Source organism: Candoia aspera, chromosome 2 (genome assembly GCF_035149785.1).
Source record: "Candoia aspera isolate rCanAsp1 chromosome 2, rCanAsp1.hap2, whole genome shotgun sequence".
Taxonomy (NCBI): Eukaryota; Metazoa; Chordata; class Lepidosauria; order Squamata; family Boidae; genus Candoia; species Candoia aspera.
Window position 1 is genome coordinate 124531609 of NC_086154.1, and position 18759 is coordinate 124550367.

An 18759-nucleotide genomic window follows, 5' to 3' on the forward strand; every position below is an offset into this window, starting at 1 on the left:
GAGCAGTCACAATATCTCCTATCAGTTCCCCAGCGAGCAAAGCTACTGATCAGGCCCGCAACTAGGGTCTGTGTCACCTGGGGCAAACATGGATTCCACCTCCATTTTGGTGCCCCCCCAGCACTCATTTTGGCACCCCCTCAGCGCGGTGCCCGGGGCACATGCCCCGCTTGCCCGCCCTAGTTGCAGCCCTGATAGACCCAGGGGTGTCTGTGGGGGTGGGGAGAAGGGAAGTGTTAGCAGCGTCAAATGGCGGGCACAACTGGGCAATTGAAGCCTACCCTTTTAAACATATTTTGCACATATCAGTGCACATAAAAGGCACCCCTACATGGAACACTCCTTCATTTTGCTGTACTGTGATGTTTCCCGTTTCAAGGTATTTGACTAGACTTCATGCAAAGTCCAGTTCTACACTCTGAAGGCAGCCTCTTTGGGTTTAATTTGTACTTACTCCCAGAGAAGACTGCAGCTTTAGTAGACTGCTGCCCCTCAACAGAAACTGACCAGGATGAGGTCTTGGATAATAAATGTACTATAAGTCTCCCCCTTCCCTCCGTATGGTCAAATCTGACTGGTTACCTGTGATCCTTAAGGTGGCATAGGTATATCGTCTTACCTCCCCTCTCTCCAAGTATCTGCGCATGGCTCTCTTCTTCTGAATCTTCTTACCACGGCAGTATAAGAAGGTGAGCAAAACACATGAACAGAAGACGAAGAGGCAGCCCACAACCATCACAGCAATCACTGTTGGAGGTTTCCTGAGTAGAAATACGGTACGTTAGGACTGTGCATGCATCACGGCTCCACACAGGCAGAGAAAAAACAGTAAGGAAGAAGATTGGAGTGGGGGGAGAGAGATTTCAGTAACCTGAACATCCTAGTCTTCATCTGAAAACAAGTTTCTGGCCCTCAAGCTGGAATTGGTGAAATGAGAAGGCCATACTGATTAAACTTCAGTAGTGGGATGGCAGACATGTAAGATTTTTCTTGTAGGAAGGGCAGAGGCAGAATTAATGGGCAAATATAGGAAAATGGGCTTAATCTGAATTTAGGAATAAGAAAAAAACCTCACCCTCTCAGACCTCTTTTAAGAATTACCACAGAAAATGAAAGTGGAACATGCTGAACATTCCAAAACAGAATGCTCATATAAATAATTTACCCAGCGGGCACATTTATTTATATTATTTGTATTTATATATATTTTTGAGAAGGTTGCTCATGATCATTTTTAGTACACAAAGGCTTGGTGTTGGAGATGCTTCAGCAAAGGAGTGATGCATTTGGCAGATGAAGCCCTAGGACAATCAAGACAAATGTTGTGAACCTCCATCAGTGTTGCCCAGCATCAAAGAGCTTGCCATGATTCTACGATCCTTTGCAAGCCAGAGATGGAGCATCAGAGGTGCCACCAAATTAGAGGGCGGAAGGCAACCCAGATAGCAGATGCTTGGGGGCAATTCCTCATAAATGCCTCTGCCATTCTCCTTTCTTGGAGAGCAGAGCACCTCCTGCACCCCTTTCACTAGCCGGTTGCTCCTCAAGGCCTTCCCTATGCCAGTGGCAAAGAGATATCTGTCTTGAGCCATGTCCAGAAACTCTCCAACCTGCTCTGCTTTGAGCTATTCTGTTCTGCTCCAACTGCCAGGCTCAGGACAAAGTGTAAATCCCAGCAATATCAAACACATCCAAACTAAAGTGTTTGAGCCAAATTGTTTTATAATCTGTTGAAACTCTCCCCTTTCATCACAGAAACTGCCTCTCACCCATAAGAAGGGTTTTTGGTGGGGGTTGGCTGTGTTTGCTTGTTTGTTTGTTTTGTGTTTTGCCAAGGGGAGCCCAATTCCAGAAGTTTACTTTCCAGGCAATTAAAACAAGACCTCCTTTGAATGAAACTCAATTCTTGGGGTGAGTTTATGGGTATAAGCGTGTAATATTCGTATTGGCAACAAATGGTACATATGCAATTCCCTTTTTCCAGAATGTTTTTCTGACTTCCCAGTCTAGCCTAAGGATTTCCTGGTGATCCTCCATCGAAGCACTAACCTGGTTTGACCCTGCTTAGCTTTTCAAGACCAGGCAAGGTGGTGCCACCTAACCGGGCTCCAAGCCAACAGAGAGCCCAAATGCCAGCAATCCCTTTCTCCGTTGCTCTAATGGCTTTCTCTCCTGCATTCCTGGCTTTTTCAAGAGCATGAGGAGAAAGGGAAGGGAAATGAGCTTTCACAAAAAGGTGGGAACTTCCTTTCCCTTCTTATGGGAGAAAACAAATGCGTGGGAAGGAGATCAAAGTGGGATGATCCTCACCCTCAAGCAGCAGGCCAGAACCTGCAGTAGCCCAGCCCTCCTTTCATGCCACCCGTGAACGCCTCCAGGCAAACAACGGGCACTGGTGGGAGAAAGGCAGAAGGTTGCAAATGGAGCAGGAGAAAGTGGAAACGGGGTGAGAAGAAGGGGGATAACCAGAAACTGCTTAAGTAATTTTTATTTTATTTTATTTTCTATCTCGCCTTTATTATTTTTATAAATAACCCAAGGTGGTGAACATACCTAATACTCCTTCCTCCTCCTATTTTCCCCACAACAACCCTGTGAGGTGAGTTGGGCTGAGAGAGAGTGACTGGCCCAAGGTGACTGCTCCTCAAGGGGTGAGCGAAGTAATAATCACAATCCAAAAGAAATTATCTGTTTCTGGTGTTCCAAGTGTTCCATGTAGACTGAGTGAAATCGGTGGCTTTATCTAGATTATGATAATTCCAATCCTATGGATCTAATCTAATCTGAATAAATCTGATCCAGTTCATTATCTCCATTATCCTTACAATCATTTTAAAGGGCAGCCACTATTGTCCTCAAGGAAGACAGAGAGAAAAGGAGAGCGGTTGTTTACATTCAAGGTATGCTTTATACTTAAGAAGTGATTCAAACCAGGGGTCATCACAGCCTATATAACATTCACTGAGACATCTTGTTTATTTTGTCTGCTCTCTCCTTTTAAAAAATAAAGTAAAATAAAATGAGCATTTTAAGCTTTTTGGAAGTTCATGAAGCCACTTGACTACTTATTTAAAACATGAGTAAAAATTGTATGGCCATAATTGGGCTCTTTATTGAATTTCAGCAGGATGGTCTAGGGGCTACCGAAAAGAGGGTGAAGTTTTAAAGAGGGCCCAGCCCTCCTTTAAAGTGAGGAAGTTAGACCTTATCCAGAGTCTGAGGACTGACCATGGACTGTGTGCTCTGAATGGCTTGGTAGGTGCTCAGTGTTTCAGACAGAGACTGTCTGAGATGGGTTTTAATACAGCAGATGGAAATTACACGAATTTCCACAGACCTCTTTGAGGCTCAGACACTGATGGGGATAGTGGTGGATAGAACAGTGACAGGTGGGACTGGAATGCATTCTTCCATTAATTCATACGTACAGGCCCACATCATCTTTCTTGTACTCCCAAATACACACCCTCATGCATTCACACAGCATCCTCTTCCTTCCAGTGTGAGGCTTACTAATGCGGGGGTAGGGTGGGGAGATGCAAGTCTCTCTTGTCTCCCCCAGCAATCCCACTTCAGTTTGCTACTTCCATGCTAAAGCATGAGCTTATCTGAAGGAATCTGGGAGGAGAGGAGGAAAAATCTTCTTCCTCAACACTGGCCCTCAGGGATGGCTATCAGACCTCAGGCAGAGGGAGAAGCAATAATGATTAGGAGCAAAACAACACAGTTCCTCTGCTGCTATCTCAGTCCCTGGACCAAGGTAGAGATGTGAGTCTTGCCCCCTCTCCTTCTCCCTTCCCTTCCCTTCGTCAAGCAATCCTGAAACAGCCAAGATAAGTGGCTTTGCAGTAAAGAGGCTATTGCAGGCTGTCCACCGAATGGCAGTGAAAAATGGGTAATAAGGCTTCCTGAGGGTTTGTAAGCCATGCAGACACCACCAAGGGCTGTCTGTAGCCTGTGGGTTGCTCACACGCATTGTCTGAACAGGAGATGTTCGAGATGGAATTTAGGACTTTCTTGGTATAAAAAAATGGTGATTTAACACCTAGGTGGTCTAGGTTCTCCCAGCAATCTTTTGTAAGAGTAAGGTTTCCTTCTAATATTAGTAATCTGGGAGCGCAGAAAGAATCAGAAAGACTCCTTCTACCTACCCAATCTTTCTACATTCCCTCCCTGTCTCCCCGGCCTCCCAACAGCTCCTGATGGGTACCTGGGCTCACGCGGTTCCACAGCGACGCAATCTGCAATCCCCGGACCGGAACACCTGTAAGGAATGGAAGCCCAGGGTTAGCTTGCTGACTTGAACCCAGATTTACTGAATTAATCCAGCTGCCAGGATTCACACAACATCCTAAACCATAAACTAACCACAGTGCATTGCAGAATCCTTGAGCCACAGAACAGCCTATGATAAGAACCCAGCCACTATGTTTTCTACAGAAGTAGTAGTGTCTAGCAGGCCAGGGCAGGGGGATGGCCAGCCGTTATATGACTCTCCTGTGGTTGTGGTTTTCCAAGACCAGGAGCCTATGAATTTTGCCTCTCTGGGCACTATGGGCCTTCATTTTTTTCAGAGCTGGGGGAGCAATCAGATTCTTTGTCCCCAAACACCATGAGTAACCTGGCATTAATAATGCCTTGCACTAAGAAATACTTCAGTCTACAATCTCCATCTTGACAGAGATTTTGGCCTGGCATAAACTTCAGGCGTAAATTTTGGACCTTCCCCCATTTCCTGCTTTTAGTACCATCTTGCCCAATGAAAAATTCTGAAGAACTCAAAATCCTGCACCTAGTTTTATATCATTTTAGGTAGTGCTAATAAATATACCAGTGCAATATGGTTTGGAGATTTTTTCCCCCTTCCTCACAGACCAACGTGGCTATGATTGCTTGTTATGTTTCTCAGGAGATGATTTGGATTGACAGGTGTATTTTCAAGTTGTAAGGCCTGGGCTGATATTCTAGAGGTGACGGACTCGTCCCTGGGGGAGCTGGGGGTGTTGACGACCGACAGGAAGCTCTGGCGTGGGCTGGCCCATGGAGTCACAAAGAGTCGGAAGCGACTAAACAAGGACTGGGCTCCCTTGACTCCATACACTGCTGCACCTGAAGGTTCTCCAGGAAGAAACAGCTTTGCCTATTCTAATTCCATGCAGCTTTCCACTGTCTTCCTCACCCTGCCATGTTCCTGACATTTGGACAATACAATATTTGTGGCTACAGCGCCAGCCCAGCTCCAACAAGAATATTAACCAAGTGACTATCTGAAATCATACTCTCACTGCTACCTAGAGATCTTATTTTCACACTTTGGACTGAAATCACTAAGCCCCGAGCTTGGGGTGGGAGCAGGAACCTTAGCATCTTTGAATGTGCCCTTTTCTTGAAAGGCACCTGGAAATGTTGGTTTTCTTCTAGGCACTTCGATAGATACCGTATGTATGTGGGTTCTCTTGTATTATTTGTACACATATTATATCCTGCCCAGACAGCTCTTGTGCACCTCTCAGGATGGTTACTAGCAATTAAAACCAACAGAAGGCTGTTAACAAAGATTACAAACCAGAAACATGATATAACCAGGAAGGCTGGTAGCTAAAATAAAATAACAGACACAAGTTGTATCTCCTGTGGAACAAATATCATTCTCACTACAGAGTCGTGTGTGTGTGTGTGTGTGTGTGTGTGTGTGTATGTATGTATGTATGTGTGTATATATATATATGTGTGTATGTATGTATGTATGTATGTATGTGTATATATATATTCTTTTCCCAATTACTTACACCAGTGTTTTTCAACCTTGGCAACTTTAAGATGTTTGGACTCCAACTCCTAGAATTCCCCAGCCAGCATGAGAGACTGAATTCAGTAAGATAGTGCAGGAGAAGACACAACTGCAACAATCTGGGCACTATTTTTAATCTTACCCCTCGGTGCAGTTCTCATGGCATGGCCAGCACTCTTTGTTGGCATCAGGGTACTTGAAGATTAGTCCCTTCACCCCAAGGATCCCTGATGGGCAGCTTTCAACGCAATGTGGCCCGTCCTTATAGTTTGCACAGGTCACACACTCATCAGCACCCTGAGGAGGAAAACAGGACACCATAGTGTATGGGAAGGGGATGATCCCATAGCCATGAGTCAAAGCAGGTAGGCAGTTCCCAGGACAGAGACAGTTCAGAAGTTAGGGTTATCAGTCAAGTTGCCATTGAACGGCAATTTTCTTGGCAGCAGTAGAGGAGAGGTTTGCCATTTCTTCTTCCAGGATTTTTAAAAAAACATTTCCCAGGCTAGCCTACAGCCATGGTATTTCCTGGTGGTCTCCCATCCAAGCCAGCCTGGCTTGGCTTCCAAGCTGAAGCAACATTAGCCAAGTGCTGCCATCCGCTGAGACAGTCAGTAGTATAGCAAGTAATGAAATGGTCACATCCTCCTATAAATTTCTTCATACAGTAGCTGCTGTTAAGAAAGGCATACAGAAATTGCCCCATTTTAACTTATACAGCCATGGAATGTGTCTTGAGGCTTAGCAATACTAGATCATCTTATTTTCTCGACTTGTACAACTGAAAATCAAACAGGCTTTTGCCAAGATGATCTTGTTTGCTCCATCAGCCTTCAGGTCCTGCCGGACCCAGTGCAAAGTAGCTTCTGAACGTTCCACTTTTAGGAGGAGGAGACCAGTGCCCCACCGCCCCCCAGCCAGGTCCTTTGCCATGCAAGCAAGCAGTACGACTAACCCCTGAAGTGTTACAAGGGAACCTCTTGGGTGAGTCTCTCTGTATCAGGGTAAACTGAGGATAAGCAAGGACTGGAGGACCTTGCTCCTCAGTGTTGGCTTCCCTATCTTGAAGCAGTGTAAGATTCTACATTTCTGTAAAGATTAAGAAGTTATGGCAAATATTACCTTTTTCAGCAAAAGTCTGGCTCATTCTGTTCAGTGTCCAGTTTTGTACTGGGGTTGGTTTTGCCACATCTATGCATGTATTACTATTTCATCATGCTTCTTAAAAAATATTCACTCTGAATATTTGGAAAACTGGCTTATAATTATCTAAAACTGAAAGCTCAACTTTATACTGCCTCTCCAGGCTCAGCCAGAGATGCTGTGGAGGTCCTGACCCTGTGCCTGGAGGCTCTCAGGATCTGGATGGATCAAAACAAGATGAAATTAAATCCCTGCAAGATGTTGTTTGAGATGATCCATCTGCCTTGATTCCCATTCTCAGTCTGGCTCTGCACAGGATCATTGACTTGGGGTACTCCTGCTTGGGCAGCAGGCGGAGGCTGTGGCTGGGGGGCATTTACTCAGCTTTACCTGGTCACCACAGGCCTTCTTGGACCAGGATGCCTTTATAACAATGATTCATACCCTCCTCACCTCACATCTAGACTACTGCAACATAATTTGCATGGAGCTACCCTTGAAGACAACTCAAAAGTGGCTATTGGTGCAGCAGCCCGGCTAAGAGCAAGTAGTTGGTTGTACAGGTAGTCCTTGACTTACAATCACAGTTGGGACCAGATTTTCCATCGTAAGCCATTGAGGTCATAACTCGAGTCACCACATGACCAGACCCGATTTTATGACCATTTTTACGGTGGATGTTAAGCAAATCAGTGTGGTTGTTAAGTGAATCACCATGATCATTAAGTGAATCCAGCTTCCACAATGGACTTTTTTTGCCAGAAAACGGCAAAAAATGTTGCAAAACACAATCACATGACCGTGGGATGCTGCAACTGGCCGTAAATGCAGGCTGGTTGCCAAGCACCCAAAATGTGATTGTGTGACCGCGGGGGTGGTCGATGTTTTGCAATGCTTGGAAGTGCTATACAGGCCATAAAGCACCCATTCTAAGGCTGTCATAACTTTGGACCATCGTTAAATGTTAAGTCGAGGACTCCCTGTACTTTGGTTGGTGATGGTCTTCCTGTGAAGATGCTGGTTGTGATCTATAAAGGCTACATGGCTCAACAGCTGTGTAGTTACAGGACTGTCTCTCCCACCCAGATTCAGCCCATCTGGTGCATTCATTTCAAGAGGGCTCCTTCCCTAGTGAGGTGAAAGGACTGGGTACCTGGTAACCTGTCTTCTCATAGGAACCCCCATATTCTGGCACACCTTGGCCCTACGGCACAAGGACCCCCCACCCCCAAATCATCGTTCATAAGGCTGTGAAAATCATTCACCTCTGAGGAGCCTTCAGTACAGATGGTGGGCTGCCACTGCAACTTTTTTATTTATGGAAATGATATTTTGTTCTTTATTGTTAAAAACCAAACGATAAATAACAGACTACATTTCTAGAAATAAAAAGTTGCATGATTGCAACATTGATATTCTACTGTAAACTACCCTGAACCCCTTGAAGTAGGGCAGCATGTAAACTTTTCTATAAATAAAGTTGTCCTTGCTTAACAATCACTCGTTCAGCAACCATTCCAAGTTATGACTGCTTTAATGAGGAGACTTATGACTTCCGACAAGCAAAGTCAATGAGGAAGACTGCAGGAGGTTGCAAATCGCAGTCACGTAACATCTCACTTAACAACCATGTGTGATTCGCTTAACAACCACAACTGGAATAGCTGTCATAAGTCGGCATGGTCACATGATTTTCCACTATACTACTGCGTCACTTAGTGACAGAGTTGCCAGTCCCAATTACTGTGGTTAACCAAGAACTACCTGTAAACTAATTAGCTAATTTCTTATATGCTTAGTTCAGTACTTGGAAAAGAAAATGAAACAATTCTGGGGCAGCCAATGCTCTGCATCTGGGCCTGGGACCCAAACTTTAGAAAGCTTCACTGTTCATATGAGGGTAGCACCTGTAAAAATATTCCCAAAGTGACCCTGTTCACAGTAATCTTCTCCATGTGCCGCCTACAAGGAACAGGGCCTTTACTGTCCCCCAGGAGCTACTTCCCAGGAGAGGAACATCTCAGCTCTTCCTGTCTAGCATTCAGGAAAGGCTGCATCTGTTTAGGAAAAGCAGCCATAGGGGTAGGAGATAGGAGCAGCTGTTTTGCCCCAGGACAACTCTTGGAAATAATTTTAGATGTTGTAAACTGCCTCTTACATCTGAAAATGCAGGACAGAGAGAGCTTAAATGAAGAAGTAATTTAAATGAAGAGATTTTTGTACTCCCTCCCAGCCCCTCCCTCACTGCTTCCTTAAAAAATGTGTTCGGTCATACTTGTCCATTACAGGTGAGGCCTCCCTCAATCTTCTGGCATTGTGGATGGCACGGCAAGCAAACGTCCCCTTGAGCAAATTCTCGACTCTCCCTGCACGTAGCCAAGGGACAAAGGAAGTGTTAGAAACGTGGGTTCAGGATGGAACCAGGGAGGAGGGAACCAAGTGCCCTCGGCTGTTATTCTTACCCCTCGTAGAAGTTGCAGGAGACAATGCAGACACCTTCACGGCTGTAGTTAAGGCAGGAGACACACTGGTCTGGGCCAGGCCCCCAACAACCATCACTAGAGCAAAGAGCATCACAGACCTTTCCCTCTTGAACTGGTAGAAAAAGAGAATGTCTGGATCAGAACAGTACCTTAACGTGGGGGCCACGTATCAAGCCCCTTTGGTCATCCTGAGTAGGAAAACTGATAATATCCAATCATCTTATTTTAAACAGAAACTTTTGGAACCGCCAATGGCTCTAATTGCCAAATTGCTCTTGCTGTTCCCAGACAACACTGCTGTTACTGCACACAACCAGCATGCTCATCGGCCATATCACCAAGTTGTTGGTGGAAGATCTGGGAGCAGCACTGGCCGAGGCAGCTGAGGGCGAAAGAGAATGAGCATTTGTGGGGTATGGATATTATGGGGTTGCAGTTGTCTTGTTCGTTGCAACTGGATAGGAGAGAGGCTATCATGTGTGTATGAAAGACCTGAGACTAATACATGGCTGGAACCATCACACTCTCTCCGCCAGCAACAATCTCATGACGGAAGCAGATCCACATCATTCATTATGTACAGACACCCAGAAGCAGAAGCACCACGCAGGTGGGAAATGTGTGTGGTCTGAGTGAGTCTGATCAAATCAAAATTCACTTTCCCCTGTGAGATGAGGCTGAAGCCTAGGCTAAAGCTGCCCTAATGAACCAGGCACATAAGCATGAAGCTGCCATAACCTAAAGATGAACCAGGCACGTACACTGGAGAGGACAAAAAGGCAGGAATCTTGACTAAAAGTTGTTAAGGAAACAAAGGAAAAATGTCACCTGAAGCAGACAAAAGCTGAGTGCATGGAAAAAAACCCAATTCCAGCTGATCAACAAAGCAAGAACTTTTGGGGATAAAAAGGAGTCCTGAAGCCCACCCACTCCTTGAGTTGTTTGTGGATCCAGACTTGGTGGCTTCCTTCCCTCTAGCTAATACCTGGCAGCCTAGTTGAGAAGGACATGGGTAAGTGTGGATGAGTGTGTGTATGCGTGTGAGAAAGAGCAAATGTACATTGTAACCATTAAAGTTTTACTATTACTTTAAATTCACTGGGTCTCCATGTACTCCAAAGAACCTGATGGGCCTCAATGTTTGGTTGAAAGTGATGTGTGTGTGTCCCTAATCCAGGGTTTCTCAACCAGGCTTCCATGCAGCCCTAGGGTTCTGCGAGAGGTCACGAGGGGTTCCCTGGGAGATCACGATTTATTTTAAAAAAAATTTCAAGTTCAGGCAACTTCACATAAAAGAGGCAAGTTTCATTCTTTATTTTTAGTTTAAGAACACCGTTCATCCATCTATACAGGCCTACACATGAAACGAATATATAATAATTTTGTAACTTCTGGCCTATATTTGAACCTGAATTGCAGGGGTTCCCCAAGGCCTGAAAAATATTTCAAGGGCTCCTCCAGGGTCAAAAGGTTGAGAAAGGCTGCCCTAGTCATTTCCTGGCTGTTGACCAAGGCTGTGTGTCCTGTCTGCTGAAGCCGCACCTGTCTGGAAAACCCAGGCAGAAAGCAAGGGGGGCTTAAAAGATCTGCGTGCCTCAACAGGCTGTATGTGAGTGACCATAAGTGAACCTGGAGGGTGTGTAACACCCCTTCCTATGACAGTGCTCCCTTTCTAGGAGGGTGGAGAAGAGAGCACTCTGGGGTGTCCTTGTAAGGTTAGTCCTGGAGAGGAAAAGTGAGAGATTCATTCCTATGTGATAGATGTGCTCCGTGCTGTCTCCAAATTCTGAGAATTATAAACTAACATATCTGGAGGGCAGCCGGTTGGGCTAGGTGACTTTATATACTGTCCATGTGTATGTTGGCTCACATGTGAAAAAGAAAAATAATTCCTAGTGCAGCAGTTAGCCACATCCTGTATTACTACTACAGAAACAACCCCTGCTGATTGATTCTGCTCATGCATGGGATGCCACACCCTCCACGGCTTCTCTCCCTTTTCTATGACCCACACTTACTGCATTTCCTGGGAGATTTATTACTCCTGATGTTAAGATCTGAACGTCGGCGAGAGAGACGTGCCCAGTTGATGGTGTTATAATAGCAAAGTTGCCGATTCTCAGTGATGTAGACCTGGCCAGCACTGATTTCCCGAAGTGAGCGGAAGTCTAAAGAGGTGACATTCATGTTCTTCATGATCAGCAAAGAAAATCCACGGCTAGAAAAAGCACACAACAGTCTCTGTCTCAGAAGAGGGATGTCACAACAGCTGGGAATACAGAAGCAACTTCTTTAAACTCGCAAGTACTGGAGGCACAGCGAGTGTGGGAAACTGGCAGAGCAGAATCTAAACACGCTTCTTCAATCCCATCCTTGGATCAGATACTGAGGAATCTTCATATTCATGAAAGTGCCAGACTGCAAACTCAGTTGCCTTTTCTGTAGTGGCTTTTCAAACTTGCCAACTTCTCTACAGCAGGAGAGGCAAGTTGGAGGGATCACCAGCCTTAAAGTTTCCTACAACTCAAATGCAAAGGGAAAAGATGCTGGTCAAGGAAAAGAATGCTTACTTATACAGGCTGCGCCCACCAATGGTGACCAGGTTGGAGAAGATGCTGAAATTCTGCATGTGCTTGGGCCACGACTGGATATTCAAGTAACCTAGAACAAGAACCACCTGGTAATTTCTAAAGCATATCCCCTAAACCTCATCACCACACATCCACCTCTTCAGGTGCCCCCAAATAAGACTTTTTACCATTTAACTGACCTGCCTCACAGAATTTTACAAGGGGGCAACTTTCTCCTTTGCTATTTGTAGCCCTATCAATGCTTCTTCCATTCTGTTTCTTAGCCCAGAAAATCCCCAAAAGGATGATGAAATGGTTGCACTGCATGTGTTGATTAGCGATATTAGGAATCATACTTTTTTGAGCAACAATTATGCCTCCTCCAAAATTCAAATCCCTGCATGTAAATTTTGCTATTTTTCTAACTTCCAGAGCAGCCTTGCCTAACGCTGGTGCTCTCCAGGAAGCTCCCACAATGCCTGGCCAGCATGACTAATAGGTCACCACCTCCTCAAGAAGTATTATGCCAGCTTTCCTTTCTAACAGCAAACCTGTCCTTTTCATTTGGTACACTGTGACCTACATGGATCTGAATCTGATTTATTACATCCTACACAGCCTGTTCCAACCATTTAATTTAATTTTATTTGGAATTTACTTTACTTTACTTGTATTCCATCTTTCTGCCAACTTAGTGTTCATAGCTCACAAGAGAAACGTGGAACTCAGCAGCTGGGAAATGTGGGCTTTTCTTCCCAAAAAACCCAGACTATGACCTTTCTCAGAGTTCCAAACTCTCTTTTCCAAATAACTTTCTCTGACTTTCTAGCTTTTCTTCAAGCTTGTTTTATGCCAGGAAGAGGACACCAGACACCAGACGAAACATCAAAGAGACACTGTCCTTGCCATCTACACTACACACAAAATACTACATATTCCATATTTGTATAGAGTTCTCTGCATCCCAGCTCACCAGTGATCTCTCGCACTGTCTGGAAGACATTGAGTTTTTCTGGATCCAGGGCACTTATGTTGTGCCAAGGGTCTCTGTTGAAAGAAGGGAGCTGGTCAGTGGAGCATCTTGAGAGGGAATCTGATAGCATTTTCCTTCAAGAATGTCATTATAGGAACACATATTACAGGGTAACTTATTCCACCTTGGTTTATTTCCCTAATTAAAAGTACAGATAATCCTTGGCTTATGACAATTTGTTTAGCAACTGTTCAAAGTTATGACGGGGCTGGAAAATGTGACTTATGACCAGTCCTCACACTTATGACCATTGCAGAGTCCCTGTGGTCACGTGATCAAAATTTGGGTGCTTGGCAACCAGCACGTATTTATGATGGTTGCAGTTTCCCAGGGTCATGTGATTGCCATTTGCGACCTTCCCAGCCAGCTTCCGACAAGCAAAATCAATGGGGAATTGCATGATTCACTTCACCACCACCGCAAAAATGTCATAAAATTGGGTGCGGTCACGTAATGCCTCAACGACCACACTACTTAACGATGAATTTTCCAGTCCCTATTGTGGTCATAAGTCAAGCACTACCTGTATGTGATTATTTACATGACTGTAAATATAACATCCTAGGTTTATGCTTGTTACTTGTAAATCACCAAATTCCAACAAAAATGCCGGCAACTGGATGGCAAAGGAAGAATGATAAAAGAGGTACTATATCTATCTCCACTCCAATTTACTGGGATCCAGAGATACGTGAGAACCACCCAAACTAAGACTGTCCCGCTCAACAAGTATAGCTATGTTTTAGAATGAGACACCATCCTTGCACATTTGAGTGGCAGAAAGACAGGATATAATTTGAAATAACATACATACACACACACGTACATACCCTTCTAGACCAGTGATAAGAAAATCCAAGTTGCCCAAGATTTTGGTGCAGTTGATAAATCGGTGAATGTTGCTGGAATCCACTGTCTGATATTTACTTCCAATACCGGTCCCTTCACAAGCTGTGAAGAAGAGAAGGTATGGGATGAACAATCAGGTGGTAAATGGCTCAAATTTAGCCTCCCACTCCATATATTCCCCTGAAGTTAATGGAAGAGGGAAGGGTTTGGTGACTGGGTTCTGCCCCAGGTTTTGAACTGGCTCCAATTTAGGGTCATCTGATTCTACCTTTTGTAATCAACATGCGTATTTCCAAGGTCAAAGATATAAAGTCTCAGAAGTGTCTACTTTTGCACTTGTTTCTTTAAAAACCTCATAAGGAGGAGCCCAATACATTCCCAGCAAACCCACTTACTTTTTTCTAAAATAACATGCAGCTAATTTGCCATGCACAAGCCCTGTACGGTCAAGGGCACCTGGAGTAACTGAATGGGGTAGGTTATATATGATAGCCTGTGACCCTGGTAGTAGCTTGGGTGGCCGTTGCAGATAGCTTTCACCCCCAGCCCCTCCCTTAATTTAGTACAACAGAATAATCAAAATAAGTATTGTAGTGTTCTATACCTTTCTATTTCTTTTTATTCTCTCTTTCTGCACTTTTTCTTTTTTCTTTTTTTTCTTCTTTCTTTGCTCCTTTTACTCTTTATTAGTTTGTGTTAGCTTTTACATTCATTGCAAAACTTCTAATAAAATTTATTAAAAAAATAAGTAGTGTTCTATCAGGGATAATATGATTCACATTTTCATTGGTTTGGGTCACTGGATGCTCAAGGTGACATGAAAAAGTTTATAATGTATGCAAATAACTTTTAGCAGCACCCCCCCCCCCAATACAGAACAGACTACGCAAGATCTACTAAACACACATATAAAAGTTCAGCTTTTCAGATTTCACTCAGGAGTTCACTGAGATTGTGGTTTTCCTTTCTTACTTCCCCATCCAAGGAAACGCTTAATTTGAGTTGGGAGAATCAAAAATTAAAGTTACACCAACGGGAAGATTACATCTGAGGCCAATTTGGTAATTGGAAACTGGTTGCACTTGGACCAATAAAAAGCAGAATGAAGCCTGCCCGATTTCAGAGTAATAGATGCTAGGCTGATTTTTTTTAAAAGTGCCTTTGATGTTTTGGTTTCAGACAAATTTAAATTTCATTTGCAGGAAGAGTTGGCTCTTATATCTATCTGGGTAATTGCAGGCAGACAGGCACAGAAGGTGTTTTGGCAAAGGAGGTATTTAATGTGTGCTGCTGTGCTGTGCATGTTTGTGTGAGAAGAAAAATATTAATCCCAACCATTACTTATTGAATAATGCCTATGAAACTGTACCTGTCAAATTACAGAAGTTATGTGCAGAGATTTTAATTTATTTTAGTTTAGTTTAGTTTAAACTTACATGGCTGCTCATCTTACATACCATAACTCTGGGTGGCTCACAGCAATAATAAAAACATATAAGAATTTTTTTTTTGCAAAAAAAACCCCAACTTCCAAAAAACAGTGTTTTGAAGTAAGATTCCTTTATTTTTCATTTTTTGAAAAAGTTAGTTTGCGTAATTTATTTATTTTAAATAGAATTAGAAAATTATATTAGATAATGGCATATCACATATTTATTTCCTCCCTCTATATGTTAAAGAGTTCTGGGGTGAAAGCAGTTCATTATCAGTGGCCATCATAAGCTAATCATTTTTTTTTAAATCATAGGCTATCAAATAAAGTTTACTACATTCATTAACTCCAGTTGGTAACAACTAACACTTCTGACTCACAGACTTTATATGGGATTAGTGGAGATGGACTTGAAAGGCCCATGCAATTGGGAAGCTGAAAATTTCAACATATCTTCCAACCTTATTTTCTGTTCAACCCAGGCTAACAATGGTTGGATATTTTCAAAATTCTTTGCCAAATTGATAGTGCTTCCCATTCATACCTTTTGGGCAGAGTCCCTCACAAAGTTGACAGATCTTCTGGCCATTTTTTTCAACTTCCATTTTGTCATTGGGACAGGTCCTGACACAGGAGGTCCGATCCACCACAAAATTATCTGTGAGGAGGTGAAATAAAGGGTGGGAAAAATAACATTGTAAGAAATGGGTAGCTAGAGAGTGGGATACCTGAGAATCAAAGAAAGTTGGGAGACAGAACACTGATGAATATCTCCATTTTTGGAAAGGGAATATAGAAAGTCACAGAGCAGAAGGAAAAGCTCCAGAGAATACAATCTATTTCTGTTTCATGAGAGTATATCACCATGTTCATGACGCAGGGCTTACGTGGGCAATTTTTGACGCACACACCACCGTACTGGTATTTAGTATCAGGATTGGGCTCCAGTTGAAAGGTGAGTCTGTTGTAGATCATTGGCTGAGGGCAGAGGGTTTCACAGGCTCCACTGTCATTGAAGTGGTGGCAGGCCTGAGATGGAGGAAAGAATGTCACTGAATGATGGATTAGACCTTTGTCCCCATCATCCCAGGCTGAGAGACCTTTCTCCTAATGAAAGGCAGACTCTCCCCACCCTTCCTGATAGCACACACAGAACCTGAACAAATCAAAGGGAGACACAGGCTTGGGAGGGATATTGTAAAACAAGGGCTCAAATTCTCCCTGGAACCTCCCAGAAAACTGTACTTGTAGAATGAGGGAAACCGAAGAGAGAAAACGTGGGAAGAAATACAGGCGGGGCAGAAAGGAGGGATACATCAGTTCTGGGATGAAAACAAAAGGCCCTAATGTTCAAGGACTAGAGTGATGGCAGGACTGTACAAAGTAGTGCAAAGATTTAGGAAAGACGATGATGGTGATGGCTGGAAGACTCTGGCATTGAAACTCCAGAAGCCAGGAGAAGGTGGTAGGATTAAGATAGTATGACGTTTTGGAAATATTAGCAATTCTGACAGAGGGTAAAAATGAGGAAGCTGGCCCCAATGCAGAAAAAGAAGCAGAGAAGATGAGGTGCTGGCAATTGTGAAGGTGGACCCAGAAACTGGGCATGGTTACATACAAAACATTTTGTCTTGAGAGGCCCAGTGCAACCTCCTGCACACTCGTCATGACAGCATTCATTGGGGTTGGGACCAAAGCAGCGTCCATTGCATTGGGGAGCACAGATGGTCTTTGTCACTAAGGTAGAGATAGAAACAATGCTGGTTGGTGTCCTGATGGCACTCTAAAGATCAGTCATTCCTCTTCTCTCCCATCCAAGGCTTTGGGCATGCCCATAACCACACATAATATTGATTTGTTACCTTGAACACAGAACCTTTCTAAATAATAATGAAAAGTGCAAGCCTTTGGGATGTTGTCCTTAGTATGCTGCTCAAACCAAACTTTAGCAAACTCTAATCCCAGAGCTAACTAAATGACACTGAATTGCCATGAATGGGAATGGGAAGATAGCTTTGTTGTATTTGCAGCTTATGTTGTTTTAAAGGGTGCTTTTGCACTGGTTTTCCACAGGTGGGGAACATACAAAATGGAGAGGAACTAAGTAAAACATTTTACTACAGAGTGAACCATTCTGAAACAGCAGGATGGATTCTGTTTCTGCCTGTGCATGGGCAATTTGGCTGATGAAAAATCAACTTTCTAATGAAGTTAGAAAGTTGATTTTTCCTAACTTTTCCAGCTAGCATCACTACTTGGTTGGGGAGTCCCAGACCTAAAAACTACTTTTAACAGCATGTTCAGACTACCATACATTTTGCTGCCCAAATATTCTGATTCTACTTTAAAACTTACTTGGAATTGATCTGGGCTAGTTTAACTATTTGCAGATCCTTGCAACTCTTCCCATGTCACAGTCTCTCAGCCATAAAAAGAGGGTTGAAATTGCCAGATGTTTGGTCTGTTTCCCCTCCTCTTTAACCCTGGGTCAGGTAGTGCAAAGCTTGATTTTTCTCCCCACAAGTGACTAGAGCTGGGCAAGGCATTTCAAAGTGAGCTAGCAAAAGTGAAATGCCCTTTTTGAACTCTTAAAGCAGCCCCATCTTCTGCAAAGCTGATGTGGCTGCTTTGAATGCTGTCTCCAGATGCTTTATTGCCTCAAGGAGGGACATGTCACTTACAGTATGCTAAGACACTTCACGAAACACATCTTTCAAATGCTTTGCACAGCCTACAAGCAATTGCCTTGAAAGGGAATTCTCCTGTTCATGGCAACGATGGGGATAGGTTGCAATGTATCACAACCTCAACTTCTGGCTTCAACATTATTTGTTCATCAGGGGGCTCATCTTGCTGAAAAGGGTTCTAACCGCTGTTAGAAAAAGCCCTAAATGGGCTGGAGAAATGCTGAGTCCCAACTTTTAATCAACGACAACAGCTGAATTATGCCAGATATTTTGTAATGCTTACATTTTTGACAGTCCTCGGGACCAGGCCCCCAACAATGGCCATTGCAGTTTTCATGGCATGGAGTACCTGCATTGGGGTGAGGAAAAAGACACACAACATCACAACAGAGATAGTGAGCTTGATGGATCCAAGGGAGGCCTGCCATGCAAGGTGAATGCTGGCCTTATACCAACAGACTGTCCTTACACTCCTGGAACTTACACCCCCAGCCAGGAGACTCTTCCAAAATCCCTGGGGTAGGCCACTGTCGGGCCAGACCATCCCAGGATGGCTATGAATGAAATAAAATGGAATCAATTCATGGATATCTGATGCCCAGGTCACTATCCCAAGTTCCATGATGGAGGAAAAGTAAAGTATACAGGCAACAGGAAAAACAGAGGCAACAGTTGCATGTAACTGGAGAGAGGGGACGACTGGATGAGGTCAAGGCGACCTTAGCATTCCATATTATCTCTGAAGGCTGAGAGAAGGAGCTTCAGGGACCT

At 43.8% G+C, this 18759-nt stretch overlaps 1 protein-coding gene across 1 annotated transcript in view; it reads right to left on the reverse strand.

Moving 5' to 3' along the window:
- The window catches only part of ERBB3 (erb-b2 receptor tyrosine kinase 3), a 96718-nt gene that overhangs the window by 18035 nt on the left and 59924 nt on the right, over window positions 1–18759 (reverse strand). The window contains exons 5-17 of the mRNA XM_063293504.1: window positions 18272–18337; window positions 16920–17038; window positions 16189–16330; window positions 15846–15959; window positions 13851–13971; window positions 12961–13034; window positions 11988–12078; window positions 11436–11635; window positions 9397–9529; window positions 9210–9300; window positions 5934–6088; window positions 4211–4264; window positions 620–761 (exon numbers count right to left, since the gene is read on the reverse strand). Of these exons, the coding sequence (XP_063149574.1) occupies window positions 620–761; window positions 4211–4264; window positions 5934–6088; window positions 9210–9300; window positions 9397–9529; window positions 11436–11635; window positions 11988–12078; window positions 12961–13034; window positions 13851–13971; window positions 15846–15959; window positions 16189–16330; window positions 16920–17038; window positions 18272–18337 (1502 nt within the window). The remainder of the gene's footprint in view (window positions 1–619; window positions 762–4210; window positions 4265–5933; window positions 6089–9209; window positions 9301–9396; window positions 9530–11435; window positions 11636–11987; window positions 12079–12960; window positions 13035–13850; window positions 13972–15845; window positions 15960–16188; window positions 16331–16919; window positions 17039–18271; window positions 18338–18759) is intronic.